This window comes from Saimiri boliviensis, chromosome 12, assembly GCF_048565385.1.
Source record: "Saimiri boliviensis isolate mSaiBol1 chromosome 12, mSaiBol1.pri, whole genome shotgun sequence".
Lineage (NCBI taxonomy): Eukaryota > Metazoa > Chordata > Mammalia > Primates > Cebidae > Saimiri > Saimiri boliviensis.
Genome location: NC_133460.1, coordinates 68471039 through 68498676, shown reverse-complemented (window position 1 = coordinate 68498676; position 27638 = coordinate 68471039). Strand labels below are relative to the sequence as shown.

The 27638-nt window shown below is 31.6% G+C and overlaps 1 protein-coding gene across 1 annotated transcript in view; it reads right to left on the bottom strand.

Annotated features, from left to right (window-relative positions):
* Positions 1-27638, bottom strand: part of PCDH15 (protocadherin related 15) — a 1717060-nt gene that overhangs the window by 488383 nt on the left and 1201039 nt on the right. The window contains exons 12-13 of the mRNA XM_074382505.1: positions 20602-20762; positions 10733-10888 (exon numbers count right to left, since the gene is read on the bottom strand). Of these exons, the coding sequence (XP_074238606.1) occupies positions 10733-10888; positions 20602-20762 (317 nt within the window). The remainder of the gene's footprint in view (positions 1-10732; positions 10889-20601; positions 20763-27638) is intronic.

Here is a 27638-nt window from a genome sequence, read left to right as displayed (position 1 = left end):
AAAATACATAAATAAATGCAAATATAATAGTTAAAATCACAAACAAGAAATTTAAGTATTTTGAGAAGACATCAATAGTAAGAGGAATTAGAATGTGATTGTAAGAAGAAAGTAGTTTTTTTTAAGACAAACAAAGAATGACAAACAATAATACAAAAAGTGAACATTTGTCCTCACTAATCTTATTTGGAACATTTCCTCATAGAATCATTATATTCACCGTTTCATATAAACAGTGAAGCAGTTGGTTATCTCAATTTTTGCAGTAGTTACATTCTATAAAGTCCCTATGAACAATGAATTAGTGAATACTGAACCATTGCTCCTAGGCAACATACAGGGTGTGTCTCCTGCAAGCCTCTGCTTACAACTAATTCTTCAGTTTTATGCAATATAGTCTTCAACTGTATGAGTATCTCTCACTTTATTGAGACACTCTATTGTTGATGAACATTTATTTCTAATTTTGGGCTATTAAGAACACAGCCTTAGAAATCCAAGAAGATATTTGAATTGATATAAACAAAAAAAGAGGAAAGATAAATTAGACAGACAATAAAATATTAACTACAGTGTTAGTTGTTGCTGTCTTTTAACTTCTCAGGAAATAAAATTTCAAACATATATAATGGAGCATACCCATCAGCCAGCTTCAATAAATATTAGCAATGAAATAATTGGTTTCATCCATACTCACCACTCCATAGCTAAGATTATTTTAGAGCAAATCCTAGACCTCATAAAATTTCATGTGCAAACATTTTACTATTTAAAGGATAAACATTAATATAAAAATACACAGTGAAATATAACACAGATACAAAAACAAATAGATCATAATTATTTACCTCTGTGAATTTTCAAAAGTAAACACCTAAATGTTACTACAAACATCAAGCATGAAACTGTTTTTAGGTCTTCAGAAAACCACTTCTCCCAGTCACAAAATCCTTTCACAAAGGGTAGCTCGATGATTAATACGGTTAATAGTCTTGCTGGTTTTGAGCACTAGTATAAATGGAGTATTACAGAATATATTATTTTCATATGAGGTTTGTCTTTTTCAACATTATGTTTGTGATTCACCTACATTATTACTTTAGTGGTATAGTATTCAACTGTATGAATATATTATGTTTGTTAGGTAAGCTTCATTCAGGCAGTAAGTTAAACGTTAACAAGTCAAAAAAGATAAAATAAATAATGTGTCTCTAAACAGAAAGAAAAACATAAAGCAAGGTTGTCATGACACATAAACCAGAGAATTTTCTTCATCCTACTAATATGCAACCTGAATGAAGCTTACCTAACGAATATAAATTCTCCACAAGGTATATCATTGTCTTCTTGTGCTTAGAAACACTAAAGAGCATATCAGGACTACAATTAGAGGCTATTTTACATAGGAAAATCACTGACAAAGAGCACAAGAATGTTAAATGCATGGCACTAAACTGACTAAAAAATACTTGTTTGCAATATAAAAGGTAAAATAAGGGGGCAGAGTATAACCACATTTGACCCCAGGTAGAAAGGTGAGCATTGGGTGACAAACTGTTCATCACTCAAAGAAGGTCTGTGAACGACTGTAAGCACAGACTCTGCAGTTACAAATAAATTTTAGCAAGTACAATAATTTGCAAAAAAGAAATCTGTGCAGAAAGAGGACTGGTTATGTTTAACAGTTTTCAAAATCCACAGAGGTAAATAGAAACTTGGAATCAAATATTTAGAAGGACGTGTGGTAGAAAGCCCTGCACAAATCATAATATTGCATTTTACGTATATATTTGGTGATTAGAAAATTCCACTGGAATCAGTATTATTGTATTGGTAGGTAACAATGATTTTATATTTTTTAGAGTGGTATGTCTCATTATCAAAATAGAAACAAGTAGTAAAAACTAAAATACTAAAAAATAATTTGTGAATATCTAAAATAGTTTCTCCTCAGATAAACTTAATCATCAGATAATATTATAAATTTATTCTTGCAAGTAATCCCTACTTTGGAAATATGTTTTAGCAAAAGTAACACATTTGAAACCAAAGGTTCTCCATACATGAAAGCCAGAGTTGAATTTGTAAATAGGCAGTAATTAGTGAAATGTTATTGAAAAATTTTACATTTTCCTACATTATGAATTCATAATATCTCTGAATCTACAATTATTTATTGAGAGCATATCATGAGCCAAATCATTGTTTCTGTGACCATTATATTGGTCTTTCTTGAACCAGTAAATATAACATTTGTTTAATTCATCGGTTTTTCCAATTCAACTATTCCTTTCAAGTCCATCTTAAAATTTTCCAAAATTGATTAAAAAAATAGTACATGTTCTTGAACTCACATTCAGTGCAAGTTGTCTTGTAATGCTTTAACATTAAAGAAAACATGAGAAAAAAAGGAATAGCCTTTTTGTCTAATTAACATTAATTTATGAAGGTGTAATTTATATTTTAAAAATGCAGAGATCTTATTCAGTATGAGTTCTGACAATTTCAGGAACTCATGTAATGAGCACCTAAGCAAAATATAGAATATTTTTATCACACTGTAACACTTCTTAGTGTCCCTGTACAGACTATCTTGTCAGATGTAGCTGCTTTGGATTTTAATCAAAATAGCTTAGTTTTGCCTGTTCTTGGACTTCAGTGGTGTGTGTATCCTTTTGTGTCAGGCTTCTTTTGCTCAACTTAATACTTTTGATTGTCCTTAGATCCATCTATTTTATTCTGTTTCAGTAATGTTCTCAGATTCCTTTTAACATAATACAGTTTTCGTACCTGTGTTAAAAATCTTGATTTCATTTTTTTCATAAAACTAGATGATTAAGGTTTACTTCCTCCGAATAATATAAGGCAAATTCAAGTAGATAAATGTATTTAAAATAAGAATTATTACTGTGTTAGAGAAAGACAAATAGCTCTATCTTTACTAAAAACTGAAAAGCAATTTATCTTAAGTTGAATGTACATGTGAGCTTATTAAATCAGAAGTTGTTGATTATTGGAATACTTGAAAGTTTTAAATCAGCTAAAATAATTGATTTCCACTTATCTGCTTAAAGTAAAAAATATCTACATTAATATGTGGTTCTTTCCCTTCCTTTCACATCCATGAATACTGTATTTTCTATTTATCTATGTTTGGTTTTAAAAATCCACATACAATTGGACCATCACAGTTAAAATTTGTGTTGTCCAAGGGTCAACTGTAAAGTTTAATAAAATACTTCATCAAAATAAATGCTTCATTGTGAAAACAGTCAGGTGTATTTTACTTTGAAAATAATACCTTAGGAATCATGATTGGATGAAAGTAGAAACTACTGGATATAATTAGAAAGTTCATTGTTATAACAGTTCCTATCATTCAATGAGTGCTATCTACTCACTGCACGCACCCAGCTCATAGGTTTCATGTTACATTCTCTGCATCCTTGAATCTTCAATAACTATCCTGAAAGTACTATAGTTTATTGTTATCGAGGAAACTAAGTCTATTAGAAATTAATTAATTTTCCATTATTAAACAAGTAGGAAATGATCATCCTAAAACTAAAACCTATGTTGTGTGATTCAAAAGCTTATTCCCTCTTCTCATAACACTGAACCTAGCACATGATTATTTTACTGAACTGAATCAAGTGTAACCTTTTTGAAACTTATTCATATTAACGGTCTTTACACTCTTACACTCTTTACACTTTCAAGTGTTAAGACTTGGGAAATAAATATGAATTTTCAAAATTGCATGGGATTTCTCTACGTACTCAAACCCTAGTAGTCTCTTGCCTAATGCATGTATATGATATGGCAATCAAGAGCTCAATTTTGGATTGCAGATGTTTTGGTTTCTTACTTAGATTGGCTACTTATTAGCAGTGAGATCTTGGGCAAATTCATTAATGCTTCCCTATTTTTATACTTTCTCATCTGTAAAATGAAACAATGAACACACAAAGTTTGCATATGTGGGTAGCTATCTGTAAGTATTAAATAAGTTACTTCATGGAAAACACAGATTTTGCTTGGCACACAAAGCACTTAATAAATGGTAGCTCAATGGTAATTATTAGAATTCACTTATCGTAAAATGCCTTTATTTCCTTTAAAACCATGAGGTATGATGTCAGAAATGTGATAAACATATCTATGCACTATTCTTGTTATAAACAAATTTGTAATTAATTCCTTGTAAGCATGCCTAATGACAGAATGAGTAAGATAAATGTTAAAATTATTAGAAATCTAAAGTTTGAAGATATTTAAGCTGTTAAGCAGGACATAATTTTCTATATAATTGTTATGTCAATATTTACCAAGAATGTTGATTCTTTCAGAAACTCAATGTTATTTAAACTGCTAATATTCACCTTCCTAAGTTGTGAATGGCATTTTAAATATAAATTTATAAAGCATCATTTAATATTTCATGTAATTAATACTGAAAGAAACAGAACTTGATCAAACACAAATTTACTGAGCTGACCGTGAAGCACTTGGGACCCTTTGCATTGATCCTTATAAAGCTGTGTATGTAGTAAAATATTTCAGTGAAAAGAAAAGGAATATTTGGTCAAAGGGGAATCATATTAATGTTGCTTAATCAGTGACTTTAATATTTCTGGGACATGAAAAGTAAGGTAAAAAAATCTCAAGTGGCATAACAGACAGATAATGAATAAATACATAATTTCTCCCTAATGTTTTATAAACAGACCATAATTCAGATAGTTCATCTTTATTAAGATCGCATTTTTTTGTTATTCTTATCACTTGTTTTAATCTGTCATTTATTACAGTAATCTGAAAGTGTTTTACTTGTTTCTTTAAAAAATTTACTGTATATGAGCTGCTTCATAAATTGAACTCAAACTCTTGCTTTTAATCTCAGAAACATCAATATACAAATATATATGTTATAGAATATTTTTTCTGTATGTTGATGGTGTCATTCCTAATTTAATGATAAACCTACTTATAGTACTTCTGCAATGTGCCAGTCACTGTTCTACCCAATGAAAAACAGAGTGCCAGCTTTTACACAGATTCAACTCTAAGGGGGTACATAACAAAAAGCAAACACACAGGCAGTATTGATGTAGACAGGTGGTATAAAGACAACCAACTTCAGACAGTATGTTACAAGAGTCACAAAATAGGCAGTTCATATTATTATACACTGAAAATTCGTGGGGCTTTCTTCTATTTTAAAATTTGTTACTTGTCTTAATTTAACCTTGTGAAGTAAAAATTCTAATATTACCATTCTCATTTCCAGGTGAGAAATTTGACATACAAAACCAATTAAACAAAATGTTTTTGAGAAAGACAAGTGAAACTAACAAATGGTAATCCGGCACCAGCGTCATTGTATATTTGTACTGTCTGCAGATTTGGCTACTATGGAAAATCTTTGAAGAATCTTTCTCAACTTGATTTCTGAGTACACATGCACTAATTTCTTTTGAGTATATTCAAAAGAGTAGAATTGCTGAGTAATAGAATGTCTCCTAGTTCAGTTTTTGTTAACACTACAAAATAGTTAATGTAATTGTGCCAATTTGCTTATCGACCAACAATGTATGAAAGTTGTGATTACTTCATATCTCCACCAAAACATAGGAGAGTATTTTCTTTCAATTAAAAGTTTACTTGAACTTAAATAAAAATAATTAAAAATCCATTTTGGTAGGTAATATAATCCATACATTACTTTTTAAAAATTCATTTTCTTTGCTGACGTATAACATTATATCTTTAAAAAAATATTGACCTTGGCTGAGTGTGGTGGCTCACACCTGTTATCTCAGCACTTTGGGAGGCCAAGGCCGGCAATCATGAGGTCAAGGGATAGAGACCATCCTGGCCAACATTGTGAAAGCTGTCTCTACTAAAAATACAAAAATTAGCTGGGTGTGGTGACACACACCTGTAGTCCCAGCTACTCAGGAGGCTGAGGCAGGAGAATCACTTGCACCTGCGAGGTGGAGGTTAAAGTGAGCCAAGATTGTGCCACTGCACTGCACTCAAACCTGGTCACAGAGTGAGACTTTGTCTAAAAAAAAAAAAAAAAAAAAAATTGACGTTGTTGAACTCATTATTAACTGTAATAAACTAATTTTTTCTGTAAATACTGTTGGGTAGTTCTACATAAAATAATGCCATTAATAAATATTTAGTTTAACGCCATTTTCCAAATATAAGGAGCATCTCTAGTTTGTTTTCATTGTATTTATTGATTTTAAGCTCAATTATTTGATGATTAGAGAACGTATTCTGTATAATTTCAGCTTGGTGGGACTAGCTGAAATTATACAGAATACGTTATCTAATCATCAGACAACTGAGTTTAAAATCAGTAAATACAATGAAAGCCCAGCATTTGGTAAATTCTTTTATATGTACCATCCATGTGCCTGAAAAGAATAAATTTCATAGTTGTTGGACAGATCATTTTATAACACCTCATGTCACTAATCTCAATGATCAAATCGTAGGTTTCTTTGCCCTTTTCTTTCTCTACTTATCTTGAGAGTTATTGAGAGAAATTTTGCATTAGTTTTTTATTGCTGTCATAAAAATTATCATAAATTTTGTGTCTTAAAATAATATAATTTGCTCTCATACAGTTTGGTGAGTCAGAAGTCAGAGACAGCTCTTACCAAGGTAAAATCAAGGTATCTGTAGGAGTGTATTTCTGTGGACCCTGAAAATGAATTCACTTCTAAGCTCATTCAGATTACTGGCTGTATTTATTTATTTTTATGTTGTAGGGCTGAGGGATGTGATTCCTTGGTAGCTATCAAATGGGTAGCTTTTCAGCAATTAGAGTATACTTGCATTTTCAGGCTATATTATAGCCTCATTCACCTCAAAACCAGCAACAGTGGTTAAATTCTCCTCAGGGTTGGATGGTCTCTGGTATCCCCTTATGCCTCATCTTTCTCTAGTTCCTCTTCCTTTGCCACTCTATGACTTCAAACAGAGAAAATTCTTTCCTTTCAAAGGCTCACACTGAGATTGGGCCCACCAGAGTAATCCAGGATAATCTCCCTATTAACTTCCATAACCTTAACCTCATATACAAACTTCTTTTTGCCAGGTATATGTGTAGATATCTTTGGGAGGCTTTAATTTAAATTATATGACCTTCCAAGCCTCAATTTTCTCATCTCTAAAATAAGGATATTCCTTTTTTGTAAAGCTACTATGAGGTAATGTGCATTTAAAAAAGAGCCTACCCCAGTGCTGATAGTATAGAAACAGCTCCAAAAACAATACATTTTAATTTATTATACTATAAGTAAAACATGCTATTAGAGGATTTTATATTTCCTTCATGTCTGCCTCAGGATGATAAAAATTAATATTGACTGACAAATTTTTTCTCTGTGAAAAGATCATTAAAAACCAAGACATATATAATCTCTATATTAGCTTCAGATAAACAGTTCAAATGCCCAGGAAAACATTATGGCTGCCTTGACTTGTTCTTCTTTGCTTACATCAAAAGCAAGTTTGTGGGGTAAGATGCACTTCAAAAACCTGACGTGACTGTCAAGAAGGATTTGTTTCCAAAAACTGTGTAAGAATGATCAGCAGTTCTGTAATTTGTTCTTGAAACCAAACTATTTACTTAATGATACAACTGTTTAAAGTTAATTGCGCCTTCCCTTAAAGAGATAAAAACATTTAAATGTCTTATGTCTTGCTCATGAGAAAGATATGTGAAAACTTGTTATAACCCTTGTTTGACATTTAGAGGTATTAGTAATATTCATAATGTCTTGGTCAATTCTTGGCAAACTAATAAAAGAAAATGTTTACAAAGAACATAAGAGGATAGCATTTAATGCATTTATAAAAGTGCTGTTTGTGATTATGATACAATACTATAACTATTAAACAGATTTATTTGTAAAATAAGGTACATGAATATAGTTATAATTTAGAATACTAGAGTGTCTATTGAGAAGTATTGAAGGGATGATTTAACTAAGGTCTTGAGTTTTATGTCCAACTTCGTGGCCAATTTTATAACCTACAATTTATGCTATTGCTCTGGTTTTTCAGCTTTCTTATAGTGAATACAAAGAGTGAATAATCAGGACTTTAATTTTGGAAACTTCTTTTATAAATCTGTGATAATAACTTTATTATACCTGTCTTTTGTATTTTAATGAAGTGTGAAATACTTTGACGTTAACAATCTACTAAACTGTGAAAATGATTTTTTTTTTGGGAAAACATTTGAATATTTCTTTTCTTAATTGCATAAACTTAATGTATTACACTAAAGGGAGAAATACTATGAAAAATATCTTGCAATCTTGCACGGAATAAAACTCATTTAATTTTATTATAAAGACAGCATTACAGATGGAGGAGACAGGGATATCTATATATACATATACACATGTATACATACATATATATACATATATGTGTGTATGTAATTTTCGTGTACCTTTCTAAAACATAATTCATAATTCATATCAATTAAACTAGTAGATAATTCATAATTTGTAATTCATTGAACTAAGTACTAGCACTATGAAAGAACTATTCAAATGAAGAATGAGAATAATAGCTAAATTTCTATTTTTTCTTTTGATGCTATTTCAAGGTTTAAAAGCACTATTGATTTTTTTCAAGAAAATTAATATAGAGTTTATGGTCAAAATCAAAGGTGAAAAATCTGATCATCAAGAACACACATTCTACAATATCAAGCCATGGAAGATATGACCATAGTGGCAGTGGGATAGGATTGCCTCAGTTGGCTAAAGGAAAATGCATTGTTAGAAACTTAACCAGTTTCGCCATAAATGGACAGCTTTGCACAATAATCTAGCATCTCAAAATAATGTTAAGATCAAATCTTTACATATTCTATAATTTTATTACTATGATATTAAGGAGTTTAGGGTTTGAAGAAATTAAAGATCAATAAATATAAATAGGGATTATTCTATAAAAATAAGTAAAAAAGACAAATGAAACTTTGAGACTTGCATGGTAGGGAGGATCTTTTTCTAAGTAATATGAACACTGAGCAAAATCTAAGAAATGGAGATATTTATGAGATGGGAGGAAGTTAATCTGAATGCAATGAGGCATTATTAGCAAGAATTTGGGAATGTTCTGAATACATTGACCAACAGTCAGATTATGGAAGCACTTAAAAGTCTATCAAAAGAAGTGACCTTCCGGCATCTGACAATGAGCAACTGCAACATTTTTGAAACATAGAGTTGCATGATTAAAATGGTATTTGAGGTCCCTGTTAAACAAGGCACTGAAAATGTTAGAGGGAAGTGGACACAGTCAAATCACACAGGATGCCTTGATATTCAAACCGAACATTATAAATTTCCATAAGAAAGATCACCTCTGCACAGGGATAGTGGAGTAATTAAATATGGCACAAAAAACAGATTCTATAAGTAGATTTGTTACCTAAGATAACTCACCTATTACTTTATACCAAAATAAAGTTAGTACTAAACCAAAGAAAGCAAATGTAACTCAAAGGGTATATTTCAAAATGAGATCATATATATATATATATATATATATATATATATATATATATATAATTAAAACTAGTTACTTGGAACTCAGTTAGTATCTGTTATTACAGTAGAAACTCATTAAACAAAAGCGACTCAAAGAGGTGAAGCATTTACTAATCATTAATTCATCCTGATAAAACAGTTTATATTTTGTTTTTAAGTAATATAATCTACAGAGTCTCAGATTACAAGGAACATAACTTCTTCAAACTTTCATGGACACAAGAATGTTGAAATAACTAAAAATATTTTCAGTACTCTCAAAAAGAATGTAGAAGTTAAAGGCCCAAATGATTTGTTTAATTCATAAATTACCATTCTCCTATAAAGCATATAGGTAACTTTTAAGATTTAAAAAAAAATCTTTGAAAAGTAAAAATGGTCTACAAAAACAGGTACCATCATATTAATGTAATTCATTGTGTCATGGGTCCTACATACATATAATAGATCCCATTAGAGGTACTCAGAAATAGTTTGTAGCTTTATTAACAAAAAATTAATACAGTATCCATGGTTTTCAAAATAAATAAATAAAAGCAGTTCTTGGCTTATACATTTTAGCAAAAAAAGAAAACGAAACCAAGCAAAACTACAAACAAACAGACACAGCCTAATAAAAGTAATACTACTTTTTAAATATTGATTTTCTAATTTGATCAACATGTTCCTATAAGAATTCAATTGTGATTTTATTTTTTAGTTATTTCAGAACTTGATTTTAAAATACAGAAAATACCTTAAGAATCTCAAATATTTGCTTCCCACATTTAATTAATACGACCACCTCAGAAATACAAAGGCAACATATTTGTATTATATAAATGCCTTAGGATAATAACTCTTGTTATGCATAAGTAATCATGTATGTGGATCTAGGCAATACATTTTCAAAGGTGATGAAAAATAAACTATCTCTGTATTATTGTACATACAGTAAAGTATTTTTTCCATACTTAAATCAATTCCTAAAACAACATCAGAAGTCACATATTTCTTCTGAGTACTATTTTTTTTAATGTTTTCTTGGTATTTCTAAAGAGTTAAGCTGATTATTTTAAAGGAATCGTTGATAAACATTTATTGTATATAGTTCGTTACATACATGGACACAAAGGACAGAGAGCGAATAAATAGAAACTGACCTCGTTGACTGTGGCATAGTAGCTTTCATGCTTGAAAGTGGGTGAGTTGTCATTCCTGTCTCTCACCACTATTCGCACCTCATGGTAGATAATAGTGCCCACTTTTTTGTTGATGCACTGGACCTGCACCACAATGGAGTGTATGTTCATCGGTGGCTGCAAGGTAGAAATTGCATCTTTTAAAATACTTATTAAAAACAAAGCTTCTCATTACTGTCAAAGTACTTATTCATTCAGTACATTTTTCTATTCTTGTTTTAATAATCTAGAAGAAAATGATCATTTTAAGGACAAAAGATCATCATTAATTTATTGATTGATTTTGTACCTCAGTGTATGGACTTCAGGTAGCATTATGCTCAGTCAGTGGATGGCTGATGAATGCAACCACAGAATTAATGCTTAGAATTGATGGAATGAAATGAAGTTTGTCCCTCCAAAGACTAAAGAAGCAACAATATAAACTTTTAATTTTGAAAAGTGTTAATTAATAAATCCTTAGAGAAGAGAGATTGTTTATCTTTTATATTTATTTATATTTTTGCTAGAATATTTTATGTTCATTGCTGATCAAATTTAAAATACTGATAAAAGATAAATTTCAAAATCCAGCCAACTAAACTTACTAATTCTATTCATTTAAATGCTTATTTTGCTAATCTTTCTCTCTCTAAATATGTATCTATTGCAGACACATAGGCACATAGTGAATATCAGCCAATGTCTGTAAGTATAGATTTACCATAGCATTTTGTTGTATAATACTTTGATGTTATTTGACAGCAATACTATACTTCATTGTAAGCTTATAGCATAATGTATACAAGTTATAATTTACAATGAGCTGTTGTTTCAGTCTATTATTTTTGTCATTATAAAAACTACTTCAATATATACCATATATAAGCATATGCTTCCTTGTCTAACAATTTTTATAATAAATTCCTTGAAAAGGAAAGGTATCATCAAAGGTAAACTTATTTATTCAAGTCCCATGGCTAGGAACTTGCAGAGCAGGACTGCAAACCTACATCTGTTTGACTCTAGAGTCAGAGTATGCAGCACTACAAAATATTTCTTTGTGATTTTTAACCCTTTTTGAGCTTATACAATTTTATCTCTAAATGTATCACTTTTGGCAGTGTCCTATCCTGACCACTCCATCTTAAAAACCTTGTCTCCAGACCTCTCCTTTCAAATTTCTTCCTATTTTTCTTTATTGTATTTGTCATTCAACATTTGGCTTATTATATACTTTATATATTTGTTTTGGTTTGTCTGCCTTCACTAGACTGGAAGCTTAATAAAACCTGTGTGTTATTTTATCATGATGGTATCCCTTTTCCCAGTAATTAGCCCTGTGCCTAAGACAGATGAACCAGAGTCAAACTGCTTGGCTTCCAGTTGCATAACCCACTAACTGTATGATCCAGGAAAAAGTACAGAGTATCTCTATGCTTCATTTGCTCATCTATAAAAATACGCTAATGGTTACATCAATGAGAACTGTAAATACTACATGTTATTAGACTGTACTGGACACATACTAAACATTTCATGGATTAAATACATACTCTATTTATTAAAAAGCTAAATATCCAAAAGAATGAAACAGTGAAATTTATAATTCATACCACACTTGTAAATGAGAAAAATGCTATAGAAATGACATCGAAACAGAAGGAGAACATTATTTAGTTCCAAGATTTTTTTTTTTTTTTGGAGACAGAGTCTTATTCTGTCGCCAGGCACCAGGCTGGAGTGCAGTGGCACAATCTCGGCTCACTGCAACCTCCGCCTCTCGGGTTCAAGCAATTCTCTTGCCTCAGCCTCCTGAGTAGGTGAGACTACAGGCATGTGCCACCACGCCCAGCTAATTATTGTATTTTTAGTAGAGACGAGCATGGTCTCGATCTCTTGACCTCGTGATCCGCCTACTCGGTCTCCCAAAGTGCTGGGATTACAGGCTTGAGCCAACTTGCCTGGCCGTTTCAAGACATTTTTGTGGCCAACAAAAAAAGTTGACATGAATTTTTATCTCTCTGAGTAATGGTACATAGAAAGAATAAATTGAGTCATCATTAACATATGAAAAGAGGCCTAGAGTGAAATGACACATAGCTCTGTGTTTTCAGATCTACTCAATTTTACTTTTAATCACTGACATAAATGAAGACATTAAAGTCATGTATAAAATCTGTAAATGCCACAAAGCTCAGAAGGATGTATAATACATTTAATGACAAAAGACATGGCTCAAAGTCATCTTAATAAGTCATAATAATGGGTTACAAATGGTAAATTTTTATAAGTATCACCCTATAATTTGTAACAGAAAAAATGTCAATCACCCAAATGTAATAGATGTCTACAAACATTAATGTAAAAATTGTGCAATTTTGATAGCTAAAAGCTGATTTTACATGCCAACACTATAAATAGGCTACTGGAACCACTAATGTGCACTATACATTAATTCATAATGTCAGGTATTAATAATACAGGTAGATTATAACAGGCACCATTTTACAGGTACATAGAAGAGAAATTTTAACACTTTTGAGAATGTATAAGATTGGAGGATTCTAAGTTTAACAAGTTATGATTTGTCAAATATCTAAATGGTTGTTATGGAAACATCCATTAGTTTATTTATTATAGTTTTAGAGAGTAGAAATAAGAAAAATGGGTGAAAAATATTTCAAAGATGTATCAAAATATCTCATGCAACTCAAATATATACACCTACTATGAGTGCATAGAAGTTTTTAAAAGCAACAAACATAGATTCTTATCAGTAGAACAGTAGAGTTTGTTAGAAAATACGTTTATACCTTCTCATTTTATCTTTCTTCCAATTACTTTTCCTCTGCCATTGTGAGCTAAGATGTTTGTAATTCTTAAATTTCTTTTTTTTTCACATTTATCTTTGTATAAAATAAAAAAAAAAAAAAAACAGGAAGAAAAAGTGGCATAGAGCAAACTATTCTATAAAACAAGACCCATCATTGAAAATATGCCTGTCTGAGAATAAAAGACCATTGAAAACGACTAGCTCTTAGAAGTTTCCTGGAAAGAATTTGAATTAGACGACCTCCATGTTTACTACCAGCTTTCAAGTGTTTACTTTAATAGAGTTTTTAAGGGAGGTCCAGCATATTTTAATTGTAAATTAGAAACAAAATAAATATGCATACTATTTGCCCTTGGCACATCTCTTGGAAGACAAGGCGGTGAATTATGCACTTTAAAAGTTATTTATCTTCCAAATATTGCAGGAGAGACCTATAAAAACATTCTATCTCAACTTCTAATTCTACATTGAGTGGTACCACTGGGACCAAAAGGTCACAGTCTTTTCCGAGAGAGGATCAAATGCACTGTGCAGTGAGGCCTCACTTAGTCCTGCTAAGTACCCATAAATTAGATCTAACCAGGTCACCTGATACTCTTGTCACTCTCAACTTTAGCTCCCAGTGCAACTGTCAGCAGCATGGCTAGAGCTCAGAGGCAATAGATTATAACCGTAATAGATCACGCCGAAGGCAAAAATTCCCTGTGGCTAATATATAACACACAATGTAATTTGGTACTGGCATAGATTCTATTCTTCTGTATAAGAAGGTCACATAAAAAAAAATAAATAAAAGTACATTTCTACTAAGTTGATTAGTGGAAATTTAGGGACTCCAAAATACTTAAGAATGTGTTAGGGAGATTTTGGTTTATCTTTGATAACTGGTGGCAAAAGTAAGTCATGGTAGTTTGATCTTTTCTAATTTTGGTTCTTCATGAAACAAAAAAGAAAAAAAAGCTAGGTAGAAATTGTGTTCATGTACTTATTTAAAACAATCAACATTCATATACACCTAAACATGCAAGCTATTCTTTCAAATTAAAAATGAGTGCTTAAAACAATACCTGCACATTTGTGTATTAATATAGCAGTGTACAGGTTTCGATATGTATATCAGAAATTATATATATCAACAAAAGATAGTGTCATTAAAAAGGAGTTTGAGAGTGTGAATAAAAAGAAATTTCCAACAACAATGTAAAAATTTTGTAATTCTAAAAAAGAAAAAAAAACATTAAATAGGAATTTCTGTTATGAATTTCTCAATCATTTAGGATTCAACATGAAACGAAGTTTTTATAGGAGATTTGTTGATGTGAGCAGTGTAGATTATAGCATAAATCTTTGATCTAATAATTTCTTTTCTAGAAGCCAAATGATTTGGAAGTCTTAATTATTTGTGGGGCAAGGAATAAATTTTTGGTAAATCTGTAGGAATTGATTTTGTTTTTCATAAAGTATAGGCAAAGTTTGTCCAATCCTCATGAGTGAAATTTTTTGTCGTATTTCTATGTACTTACTACTTTTATAACATATTCTTCACTATTTCAAAAGTAATGTGGGAGACAGTGAAAAGAAATAAGACATTGTGTGTGTTATAAATGATTTTTAAATAAAAAAGCAAACATAAAGGCAGTGGCTAGCCAAAGTTGTCAGTATCCTTCACAGATTAAATTTTCACAATAAATACTTGAATATTTACAAGAAGACATTGCCTGAAAACAAAATATCAATTTAAAAATATAATTAGGTATAGGTAATGTGTAGATACATTTCAAGATTTTTCAAAGTGAATTCTTAGGGGCATTCAGTCTATTTAATGATAGGTACTTGTTATATGAAAAGTTTAATGGGGTTAAGGATTAATCTGACATTGTCCTTGGACATTAGTAGCAACTTAAAAAAACTGATATCAGGTGAACGTAAATAAAGGAAGTCAAAAACACTATTAGATAATGTGGATTTTAGAACAAGGAATTGCATACCAGTGTTAATAGAAAATAATTTATACAGAAACAGCATTTAAGATATATCTTAGCAATAGATAAAATTTAATTGATAGCACTGGAGAACGGTGATTTCAAAATTTATGTTCAAAAGAACATCAGGGAAGGCATGGTAAGAAAATCTTAAACTATGATTATGGGACAATAATTCGTTTTCTTAGATTATAGTTCGTATGTTTCTAAATAAAAAGAAATTATACAAACAGGATGCATCTCAAATCTAGGAAAACTCGAGAGCCAGAGAGAAAACAGTTTGCAATGAAAAGCTATCTGCAGACAGAGCCTCTGTTTCAGATCATTGAATATAGAATAGTTTGAATCAAGAAAGGTGATTGAGAACAGTTAGATTATATGAGTGTTGACTAAGAGGTCTCATACTAAAGTCACACTGATGGATAGAGATGCGAGATACAATGGGGAGATAAAACTACTAAATTTAGCAGTTAAGTGGACATTGGCCTGGACAGAGAAGTCAAGCTCTTTGCGTAGCTACCAAGTTAGAGTCTGAAAGAAAAGAAGCTAATTTGGTGTTGTTAAGAATATAATTTCTCTCCTTTCAAAAGCTTTTAAAAAATTTCCCAGGATTTTGAGATAATTATTATTGGACTGTACCTGAGTCATACTTTTGTTATTTTAATTATTGATATTATTATGACCATTATCATCACATGATGAGAGCATATGGGTCAGGTGAAATAATCATTTGGCATTTCAAAATTTTTATGTGATGCCCCTTTATTACTGAGACTCTTCATATTCCCCCAAAATATTACATTTCAGTTGTTTTCTCTTTTGTGGCTTTTAATTTGTAATCTTTCTTTTTTTATTTTTGGTTGCAGAATATTTATGTAACTTTAGTAAACCAAAAATAAAAACAAGAAATAAAAATAAGTGACGTTAATAAGGGAAAATCTCATGAACCAAGTTTTCAAAAATATAAAACAGTTTATAGTCATACAATAGCATGTAAATACTTTCTAATTAAATACAAATATTTGAGTGTTGGGTATTTTTATGCTTGATTTTCACCTTTAGAAATTTTTATAAAGATCACGTTTATCAGCTTATTTTTAACACTGAATGCTAAAAACGTTTTTGTTTATACTGTTTGCTTTTAATTCTATTGCAGCCATAATTATTCAAACGTCCATATTAAAAGGCAGTTCATTGCATCAATGAGAAAATGTAGAAAACATGATTTGGAACACTTCCTCTGGAAAATACATTTTTCTCTATCTGCTGCTAAAAGGATTGGTATAATTGGGTATGGATCTATCATGGGGCCCTACTCCTTGCTCCCTGGCTATAGATGTAAGACAGTGAGTAATTATTACTTCTCCCAGAAATTTTAAAACAAAACAAAATATAGTGAATTTAAGCCATTTTTAATAGCCATTGCATAAAATATTTATGGAGAACTGACATAGCATGAACATAGAAAATACCTAAAGTCAAGTGCAAACAAGGAAATGGAGTAAAATTACAGATGTGTAATGGAATCTGCTCTGCAGAGAGAAGAGTAGAGAATATACACATAGAAAGGTAGAAACTAGAGACCATATGGTTGAAGACCAAGTAGTTTTCCTCTCTCCCTGGTAAACTTACAATTTCCATAAAAGTAAATTATTTTTTATCTCTTTGCCATTGATATTATTAATACTCTCCCCCATCAATTTGATATCACTCGAAGGCATTCTTGTGTTTTCCTTATAAGCCAAATAACTTTGATTAAAATCAGAATATTCTTAGAAAAGCATCATTACATGACAAAGATTCAGTGGAAAACTTTCTGTAAAATTTATTTCAAGAGCAATTTACCACTATGAAAAATTAAATTATAGGTAAGTGATTATAATACAAGCTTTGGCAGTTGTTAGTAGGATCCAACTCAAATTGTTGGTTCTATTTTGTTATTCAGAGCAATCATGTATATACACATATATACACATATGGGTATATAAACATATATATTTTAATATATGTATATATGTATATACATATATTTATATAAATATATGTATATATAAATATATATTTATATATGTATATTAATATAAATATATATTTATATATGTATGTTTATATATGTATATAAAATATATACGTGTGTGTGTGTGTGTGTGTGTGTGTATATATATATATATTTTTTTTTTTTTTTTGAGATGGGAGTCATGCTCTGTCACCTAGGCTGGAGTGCAGTGGTGTGATCTCGGTTCACTGCAACCTCCACCTCCTGGGATCAAGTGATTCTCCTGCCTCAGCTTCTAGATAGTTAGGATTACAGGGAGCCCACCACAATGCCTGGCTAATTTTTAGATTTTTAGTGGAAACAGGTTTTCACCATGTTGGCCACACTGGTCTTGAACTCCTGACCTCAAGTGATCCACTGGCCTTGGCTTCCCAAAGTGCTGGGATTATAGGCATGTGCCATCACATCCAGCCCATATTTTTTATTATGATTCATTATATTTGTAAAAGAACAACCAAAAACATTGGGCAACAACCAAAAGAATTACATTTCAGGTAAATTTCCTACACTTTAAAAGAAACTAAAAATATTTTGGTATTTATAATAATATAGTTATTTAATAATGTATATTTTATCAATATGCAGCTTTTGGGAAACAACATTTTATATTAAATAAAATTTAAGACTGTAATTAAATGTATATATTTACATATACTTATATCACAATATTAATTTATATTACATTAACACTGGAGAGCATATTTACAAATATAATCTATATAAAAAGTATGCACTCACATTTTTTCCAAATGAATTCTCTATTTTTGTAGAAAATATTGTTAACTAGGATCATAGAGAAGCATACAGAAAAAAATCTTATTCTATATCAATGTAAATAATGTTAAAATAATTAAGTGAAACATATAACAGCTCTCCAAGTAGACTAAAATATTTTCAAGTATTTATATTCCTATTTCATTTCAGAAATTACAATTATTTGGCAATAATGGTATGGAAGCATATAGGTACAGTATATCTGGGGGAGCATTTAGTAAAATGGATATGAGGTCCTATCTGGGTAATATAATGAAGGTAAATTAATTTCTCTCTATAAAACAACCAAACAATTGTACAAAGATGAGTGTACAAAAATTTTCACTACGGCATTTTTGTAATTAAAAACTGCAAGCAAACTTGACAGCTAAGAAAAGAGATTCATTTTTTAAAAATCTGACTTTCATCCAATAAACAACTATGAAGTTAATACAAATTATATAAATACATATTTGTTTGCATTATAATTTTAGATGTATTATAAATTTCATGAAAAAATAGGCTGAAAGCATAATGAACTGTATAATCCAAGTTAAATTAATAAGTATTATAAATATACATACCAACACACATAAAGGCATGAAATAAAATGTAGCAGGATAAATAATAAATGTTATTTTCCCTAACTGATAAAATTACCTTCATATATATGCTTCTTATTTTCTGATGTTTATCATAGGCATATATTATTTTACAATTAAATGAGGCTGTAATTTCCAGTGATGATTAGATTTGGATTAAAAGCCTGGATTTACCTCACTAATTTTCTTGCAGTAATGGGCTGTATGTCACATAAAGCAGATGGGCACTGGGTTAAGGATATTCAGAATAAAAGACTTTATGCTTTGATGAATGAATCCCTAAAAGCACTGTGGGAGCAGGAAAACATAATTCACAAGAATTCAAAAAATTCATAGGTAATAAAGTAAATAGTAAACTGTACTAAAGTAAGAGGCAAATTGTGATTTATTAAAGACTGCAAATTTTAGACATGAAATAGTATAAACTAACCACTCCATAACCTGTTGTAAAGTGGATCATAAACCCTGAGCGATGAAGTGTCACAATTCAGGTTCGCTAAGCTGAGTGTCTGACATTTGGATTTCATAAACTGAGAACTTCTGGGTAAGCATGTTTAGAGATACTCTGAGTTTTCCCAGGTCCAGCACAATTACTGGTTACAACCCACTACCCCTTGCTCCTTGCCCCTTGCCCCTCTGCACTCAAGAAAGACTGAGGTGCAAACAAGTGAGAACAAAGTTACTGTAGAGAGCTACTTGAGACAATTACAGGTTTTTTTTTTTTTTTAACTTTTCCATAAATGAAACTACAACAACTTTAGTAATTTAGCAATTTATTTTAAGGTAATGTCTCATTCTGCTGCCCAGGCTGGAGTGCACTGGTGTGATCATGGTTCATTGCAGCCTCCATCCCTCAACCCCAAGCTCAGGGAATCCTCTCACCACAGTCTGCAGGTTAGTGGGACTTCAGGCATGTGTTACCATGGCTGTCTAGATTTTAAACTTTTTTGTTAAGACAGAGTCTTGCTCTATTGCTCAGGGTGGACTCAAACTCCTGGGCTCAAACTGTTTTCCCCACTGGGCCTCCCAAAGTGCTAGAATTACAGGTCTGAGCCACTGCTGTGCCAAGCCCAATACAGATATTTTTAACGACAAAATATTAACGCTAGCTGAGAACTACTTGATTGGCACATTACCATAAAACTTTTGCTCACTCTTTTTTTTTTGCAGCTATGTAAGACATTTTCACAGTTTCACCCTTCAACCAATGCTTACTATTTGTAAAACCAAGCTCCTGTGAGTGCACCCACCAAACTACGTCTTCAAGCCAACAGCTGAGTGATACACTTATACGTTACCATCACTGGAGAAAAATGGGTTACAGCCACGCTTGTCCTACTTTGCCCAGGATACCACCTCTTTTTTCTAAGCACTCTAATTCTTGTTCAGAAATCTGACAAGCTTCCAGGATATTAAAGGGGAAGTATAACGGTTCTCTAAGACACAGACATTCCCTTCCTTTCTCATTTTCTTTCAATTAGTTAAAAAATGAACTGTTGTTGATATACTCAGGAAATAAACCCAAATTATATAAGGAAAATGCAATATTATATAAACACACACATAGACATTTCAATTATAATAAAGTTATATCACAGGAGCAAAGAAAAAAAATCACTAACATCTCTATCCAGAACTCTGCCAGTGCTGTTCAGGAAAAGCATTTGCTTAACAGGATCCATCAACACCCAGTAATCCACATTGTCCTTTAAAGAAAGTTCTATGGTGGGGTCTGGTCCTCCAGCAGTCCCTTTGATCAGCATGTTGTCCACCAGAATTGTACCTGCAAACCAAATAAAGTTATTTGAAAACATACTCTACTCATGTGAATTCTTTAGCAAAGACGATGCTCTTAAATCGTGGCTGGTTCACTATCAGCTCTAAATTAGAAAATACTAAACTGTATATCTAGTATAAGACAGAAAATAGTATTTGCCAAAAAGCCAAACTATCTGCATTATTTATAAATATTTTTGGATAAATAAAGGTAGAAGGCAAAGATTGAAACAAAGTGAGTTCCATCATCCATTTTCTATTTCCCTCTAACAACATAAATCTGTTCCCCCCATTTATCACTTTTCACAAGAGTTATCATTGAATTTTATCCTGAACAAAAGGAAATGCCTGTAATAACAGAGTCTGATGCCTCAATTGATTCTGTAAGACCTCTGAAATGAGAAAGAAGATACTTCAAAACTTAAAAAGGAAGAGGAAAGAAGAGAGTTTTTAAAAAGTGGCTGAGTCTCCATGGTGAGAACTGCTTTGTTTTCTTTTATCTTAGAGCAAATACATAAAACATAAATCTTATATGAAAGACAAAACTAGTGTGCAGAAATGCAATAGAAGCCATTCTTCTTTAAGACATGTCTGGGCTACTCCGTTAGAACAACGCACTATGCCAATGTAACATTTCAGTGCTTGCTTTTTTATTATTTTTTTCAGCAAGCTGAATTATAGACAGTTTTTGAATAAGAGTTCAAAAGATTATACCTCCAACCCTTTCTACTCTGTTAAAGATATCATAGATTTTACATGTTCCATGCAAACAGCATTGAAGCAACTCGAATCCCATTTATCCCTCACACAGTAATGATATCTTTGCCAAACAATAACGTTCCATGGCTTAGAGCAATCATTTTCAACTGATCCATTTTATGAAACTTACAGATATAGAAGAGATGCACCCATGCAAATGTAAATGTAGCCTCCAAAAACACTAGAATAAATGACAGATATCGAGAGAACCCATTGCCTTAGGATAACACACAAGAACATATAGAGAATGAATATAAATCTGGCTTGAAAAATATAATGAAAAATGTATCTGTTGCAATACTTAAGGCATGAAATTGGCCTAAATGTTATGACACTGCATAATTTTAAAAAGTGGAAGGCTATTTAAAATATTTTTTCAGTAATTTAATAAGAACTAAAATTACCTATAATATTTATTTATCATACTATTATAACAGGTCTTTATCTAGGAAATGTTGGAATGATGAATCTTTTATAACAAACCCCAATAATGTTTAAACACAAATGTCTCACATATACATACTTTTCTAATTGGCAGAATTTTTTTCCACTTTTTCCACATACTCGGATATAATTATATGAATATTGAGTAGAATGAGTATTTTTATTTTTGACTGAAGTAGTAAATAGATAACCTACATACACTCCAAAGTATAGATCAGATATTGAACATTTTATTGCCTATAAATATGTTTAAGAATATATATATTCAAGGCCCCAATACATACTAATTTATAAATACTTCACACAACTCACCATAAAAAGTTATTGGATTTATGTTTCAATATAGAATTGAGAAACTGAAAGAGAATGCGTTTTCTGATTAACAAAAAATATATATACAATAGGCAGGTCAAGTGACATTAATACCTTGACTCAATAGCGTTTAAGAGTAGCTACTGCAAATCTTCTGATTGTGTGTGTGTGTGTGTGTGTGTGTGTGTGTGTGTGTGTGTGTGTGTAGTATACTCCAAGCAGATAGGCTAAGGGAAGGAGCCATTGAACTCTCTTTACAAAACAATTTATAACCAGATCAAGTTTTAATAGCAACTATTATTAAGTGGTGAAACAAAAACACTATCTGGATTTATATTTTATTTCATGATTGTTTAAATTTTCATGGGAACAATCTTAATGGTTTTCTTGGTTTCAGCTCACCTCTGTGTTCATCAATGACTGAAACTCAACACTAAGTCTTTCTGCTGTTAGTGTGCTGAAAAAGAGAGTTTTGTTTGCTTACCTGCTTTCCCCTTTAGAATTGTCCATTTGTTACAAAAAATTAGCTGGGTATGGTGGCGCGTGCCTGTAGTCCCAGCTACTCAGGAGGCTGAGGCAGGAGAATTGCTTGAACCCAGGAGATGGAGGTTGCGGTGAGCCGGAGATCGCGCCATTGCACTCCAGCCTGGGTAACAAGAGCAAAACTCCGTCTCAAAAAAAAAAAAAAAAAAAAAAAAAAAAAAAAGAATTGTCCATTTGTATTGCCAAAAAGAAAAAAAAAAAAAAAAGTAGCCTCTAAATTTTCACATGCCATCTTGCTTTAAGCCAAAAGTTCAGGGGAGAGAGAGAAGAGAGCCTATCTTAAGCAGACATGATACAAGGAGCAAGATATGTATTAAAAAAATAAATTAACGTAAGTTTTCACTCTGAATTGCCTGAACAACTGTGCCCATACCACTCTCCTCAGAAAAATATGTGACACTCAAGCTAATGTTAGCACTGAGCCAGAAAGTCCTCTCTTCTTCCACCCAGCAGTGGAGACTGTATCTTACTACACATCCTAAGATTTTGAGATCTGAATGACTAGTGTTCTAGACAATATTGGCAAATACCACAACACCAGAATACTCTAGGTATATTGGGATAATGTGGTTCCTTACCTCCTCCTTTGCTTTGTAAGCTTCCCTTCTGGTCAATTCCCTTTTTGCCTTTACTTTGCAAGCTTCCCTTTTGTTTAACACGTTTCATGTGACATTTAAATGCATTCCCTTCCTTGACTTCATTTTAAATACAACAATAAACGTAAGTTAAAAATAAAAAGATGGGAGGCATGACACAACATTAAGTAAGAAAGCTGGATGGTTCTGTTAATGTCAGCTAGAACAAGCAATGTTTAGTAGTGGTTAAGAGACATATTTAACAACAATAAAGGGATCAACAGGTGTAATCATGAATAGACCTGCTTTCCAGAATAGGTAGTATCCAAGATGGGATTCCCCTTACATGAAATTTTCCTTTCATCATAATAAAAATGGTAGCAATCCCAGAAAAGGAATTACATTTAGTTTGATACTCATATAAAAGAAGTTAAGAGAGCTGACCCTGGAATGGATAGGCTTAGAATTCAATCTGTAATCTACCACTTACCTGCTACGTGAAAATGTATATATTATGTAAACTAATTTGCCCTCAATTTTTCTCTTCTATATCAGTACTGTCATAGAAAAGGCATTTCTACTGTAATACTATGTGTATGTTCCTGAAAAAGACTTGTACTCTTGTATTTAGAATACTAATAAAAATAAAAACAATCACAATTCTGCTACAAAATATTAGCACAGTTAAATATTTATTGATATTTTCAACACATTTCTTGGCCAGTGAGTCTTTTACAGCTTTAACTATTGGGATTTGTGCTTCTTCCTTCAAGAAATAGGCAATGAGGGCCATTTACCTCTAGGGACAGTTTTTATAAAAATGGAAAACTTTGGCCAGGAATGGTGGCTTGCACCTGTAATCCCAGCACTTTGGGAGACAGAGGTGGGCAGATCATGAAGTCAGGAGATAGAGACCATTCTGGCTATCATGGTGAAACCCCATCTCTGCTAAAAATTACAAAAAGAAAAAAAATAGCCATGCATGGTGTCATGTGCCTGTAGCCCCAGCTACTCTGGAGGCTGAGGCAGGAGAATCGCTTGAATCCAGGTGGTGGAAATTGCAGTGAGCCAAGATCGTGCCACTGCACTACAGTCTGGGTGACAGAGTCAGACTCTGTCTAAAAAAAAACAAAACAACAACAACAACAACAAAAAGAAAAACAAAACCCTTCAGTTTTTATTTTGCCTATTTACCTATTAATTCAGATAAATGACATTGCCCTTCTTTTTATGTACTTCCTGATTCTCTAGAGAGATTAATATTTTATAAATGACAGGAGTTCATGTAACTGTAATATTGACTTATACCAAATACAGGTTCTTCAACAGATTTTTCATTTTCTCTTAAGATCTTCTTACATTGCTAATAATTTTTTAATTGTGAAAATAAGCTTATCCAGACTATATCAAAGCATAAATAACAAATTTATGAATAAACTAAAAAAAGTTATAAAAAAATTCCTCATTTTAGCAACTTTATTCTTCTATTTATCAATTGTGTATAATGTAATTTACATCAAAGAAGAGCCTACTGGTTTGCTCTGATGAGTAAATTAGATAACTCTCATGAGTGCTGACTATGTAGTTCCTGATACAAGTAATAATTTCTAAAATGAAACTATGATTATTGTTGTTGATGTTATTAACACCACTTTGGAAGAAAATCATTTTTGGCTAAAATTAGCTTTCTGTCACAGAAGCCTTACAACCAAGTCTACTCCTCATTTCATAAACTAGGGTCAGGTTTGGTCTACACATTAGTGTAGTAAGCAGTCTGGAAGAATTTACACAAATTCAAAAGACTTAAATCCACAGTAGTCAATATTGGAAATCGGAAGGTAAAACGGAATTCATCTTTGAGATGTAACTGTAAAGAAGCCCCCATATCTCTAATGGCCAGTTCTTTTTATGCTATATTCCAACTGATAGGCGGCCCATCCAGGTCGGCTATATCACCAGAGTGACCACCATTCTTCCCACTTTCTCACCTCTGTCTTGAATTTTCTCATAGCAACTAAATAGATTTAATGGCAGAAAAAGGTCTTATTCAATAAATCATACTAGTAGTGATCTTTATATACAATACTTTTTGCTCATTCCCAGCATAATGCTTGGTTTTATTAGGAAATATACATGTAACACACAGACACACAGACACACAGACACACACACACACACACACACACACACACACACACACGTACATATTCAATTGGCTCTCCATATCCATGAGATTCTAATCCATGCATTTAATCAATCAGATATCAAGTATATTCAGGAGAATATATGGTTGTGTCTTTACTAAACATGTACAGACTTTTTCTCATAATTATTCTAAACAATACAGTATAACAGCTACTTTCATAGCATTTTCATTTTATTAGGTACTATAAGTAATCTAGAGATGATTTAAGTATAGTTATACAGGATGCTTAATGATAGGAATATATCCTAAGAATTGTTTGTAGACAATTTTATCATGGTACAAACATCATAGAGTGTACTTACATAAACCTAGGTGTATACTGTACTACACACCTAGTTTATATGGCATAGCATATTACTTCTAGGCTACAAATCTGCACAGATGTTACTGTACTGAATATTGCAGGTAATTGTAATAGAATGGTATTTGTGTATCTAAACATAGTTATACACATAAAACATACAGTAAAAATATAGCATTATAATCTCATGGAACCGTCATCTTTTATGGGAATTGTCATTGACCAAAATGTAGTTATGCTACACATCACTGTATGTGGGATAATGCAAATTGGTTATATGAAACTACTATGCCATTTTACGTAAAGAACTTTAGTGTCTGTGGATTTGGGTGCCCTTGGAAGGAAAGGAGAATAATGGAACCAATTCCCCATGGATACCAGAAACAACTCTCTCCATATATATTACAGAAAATAAAATACACACACATCTATATACACAGAGAGGGTGGGGAGAAAGTCACATAAATCATATTTTGATATTCAATGTTTTTCTGGAAAAGTTACTTGCTTCTTTAAATAGATACTTACAATACAAATGAATTACTCTCTAAAATAGCTGGGGAGGTGGCTGTGGCGGGTTGATAGGGGGTGTGTTGCTTTTCTAATTAACCTAACTCAATGAAGCTAAGAGAGTAAGTTCTGTAGGGAGAAAGAGTAATTGACTGCTTGGGTTCATTCCAAACATTGCAATAAGAAGAAATCACTCTGTGCAAAGAACCCACTACTTGGTGCTCTTAAACAATTAATTATTCAAAGATGTATAAACAATATGGACTGCATAAAATTTTCCCAACAATCTTTATTTAGTTTGAGACAACTAGAAGAATGTTTAGTTGTATCATATAACCAGAAGCATATACTGCTTTCTCTTGCAAGTAAATTCTTGCAAACAAAAAACAAAAAAATAAAGTTCCCCAAAGTACATTACTACTTAAAAAATTAAAAGATAAAAAGTGAAATTTTAAGAAACATGGTTTCCCCGTGAGGTTCAGCAGTAAACAAAGCCATTATGCAGTTGGTATTGAGTAAAATCTATACTCTAAGATACCAGGCTAAAATATGACACTTTCATTCTCAAATACTCTTTTTTAATCAAAAATTTCTGGTACCTTCCTGGAAGTAGTATCTCTCTTTGACTTTTCACATTTTTTCTTCCTTTACAATTATATAAACTACATTTCAACTATGTATATGTACATATTGTATCTAGATTAACTACTTGGAAAATTCTAACATGGCAAGAAATACACAATGTGTGTGTCTAGCAACTTTATAATGACAGTACAAATTTTGGTTGAGCTGAGGCACATACATTACAAATTTTGGTGTAGAATTTATATTTATTTTGTTCATATGCAATTTATACTAAAAAAATGAATCACAAAATTTTAGAATTAGGAGGAAACTTAGCATCCCTTTATATGTGTGTGTGTGTGTGTGTGTGTATACACACACATATACATATATATACATATATACATATATACATATATATATGGAACATAAACCCTGTCTTCTTATCTCCACAATTCCCTATCCCAAGAGTTGAAATTACCTGACCAAGATGATCTAGCTAACAAAAGCGGATTTAAACAAAACTCTGGTTCTACTAACTTGATAGTTTAGTTATCCTTTCCCTAGTTTCGTATATTTTACTTTTCTCTTGAATATATACATTTTTAAAATACGAAAACATAAAAATCTTTTTTAGTTTTGCTTTCAGTTCTTAGGAAACTTATCCAA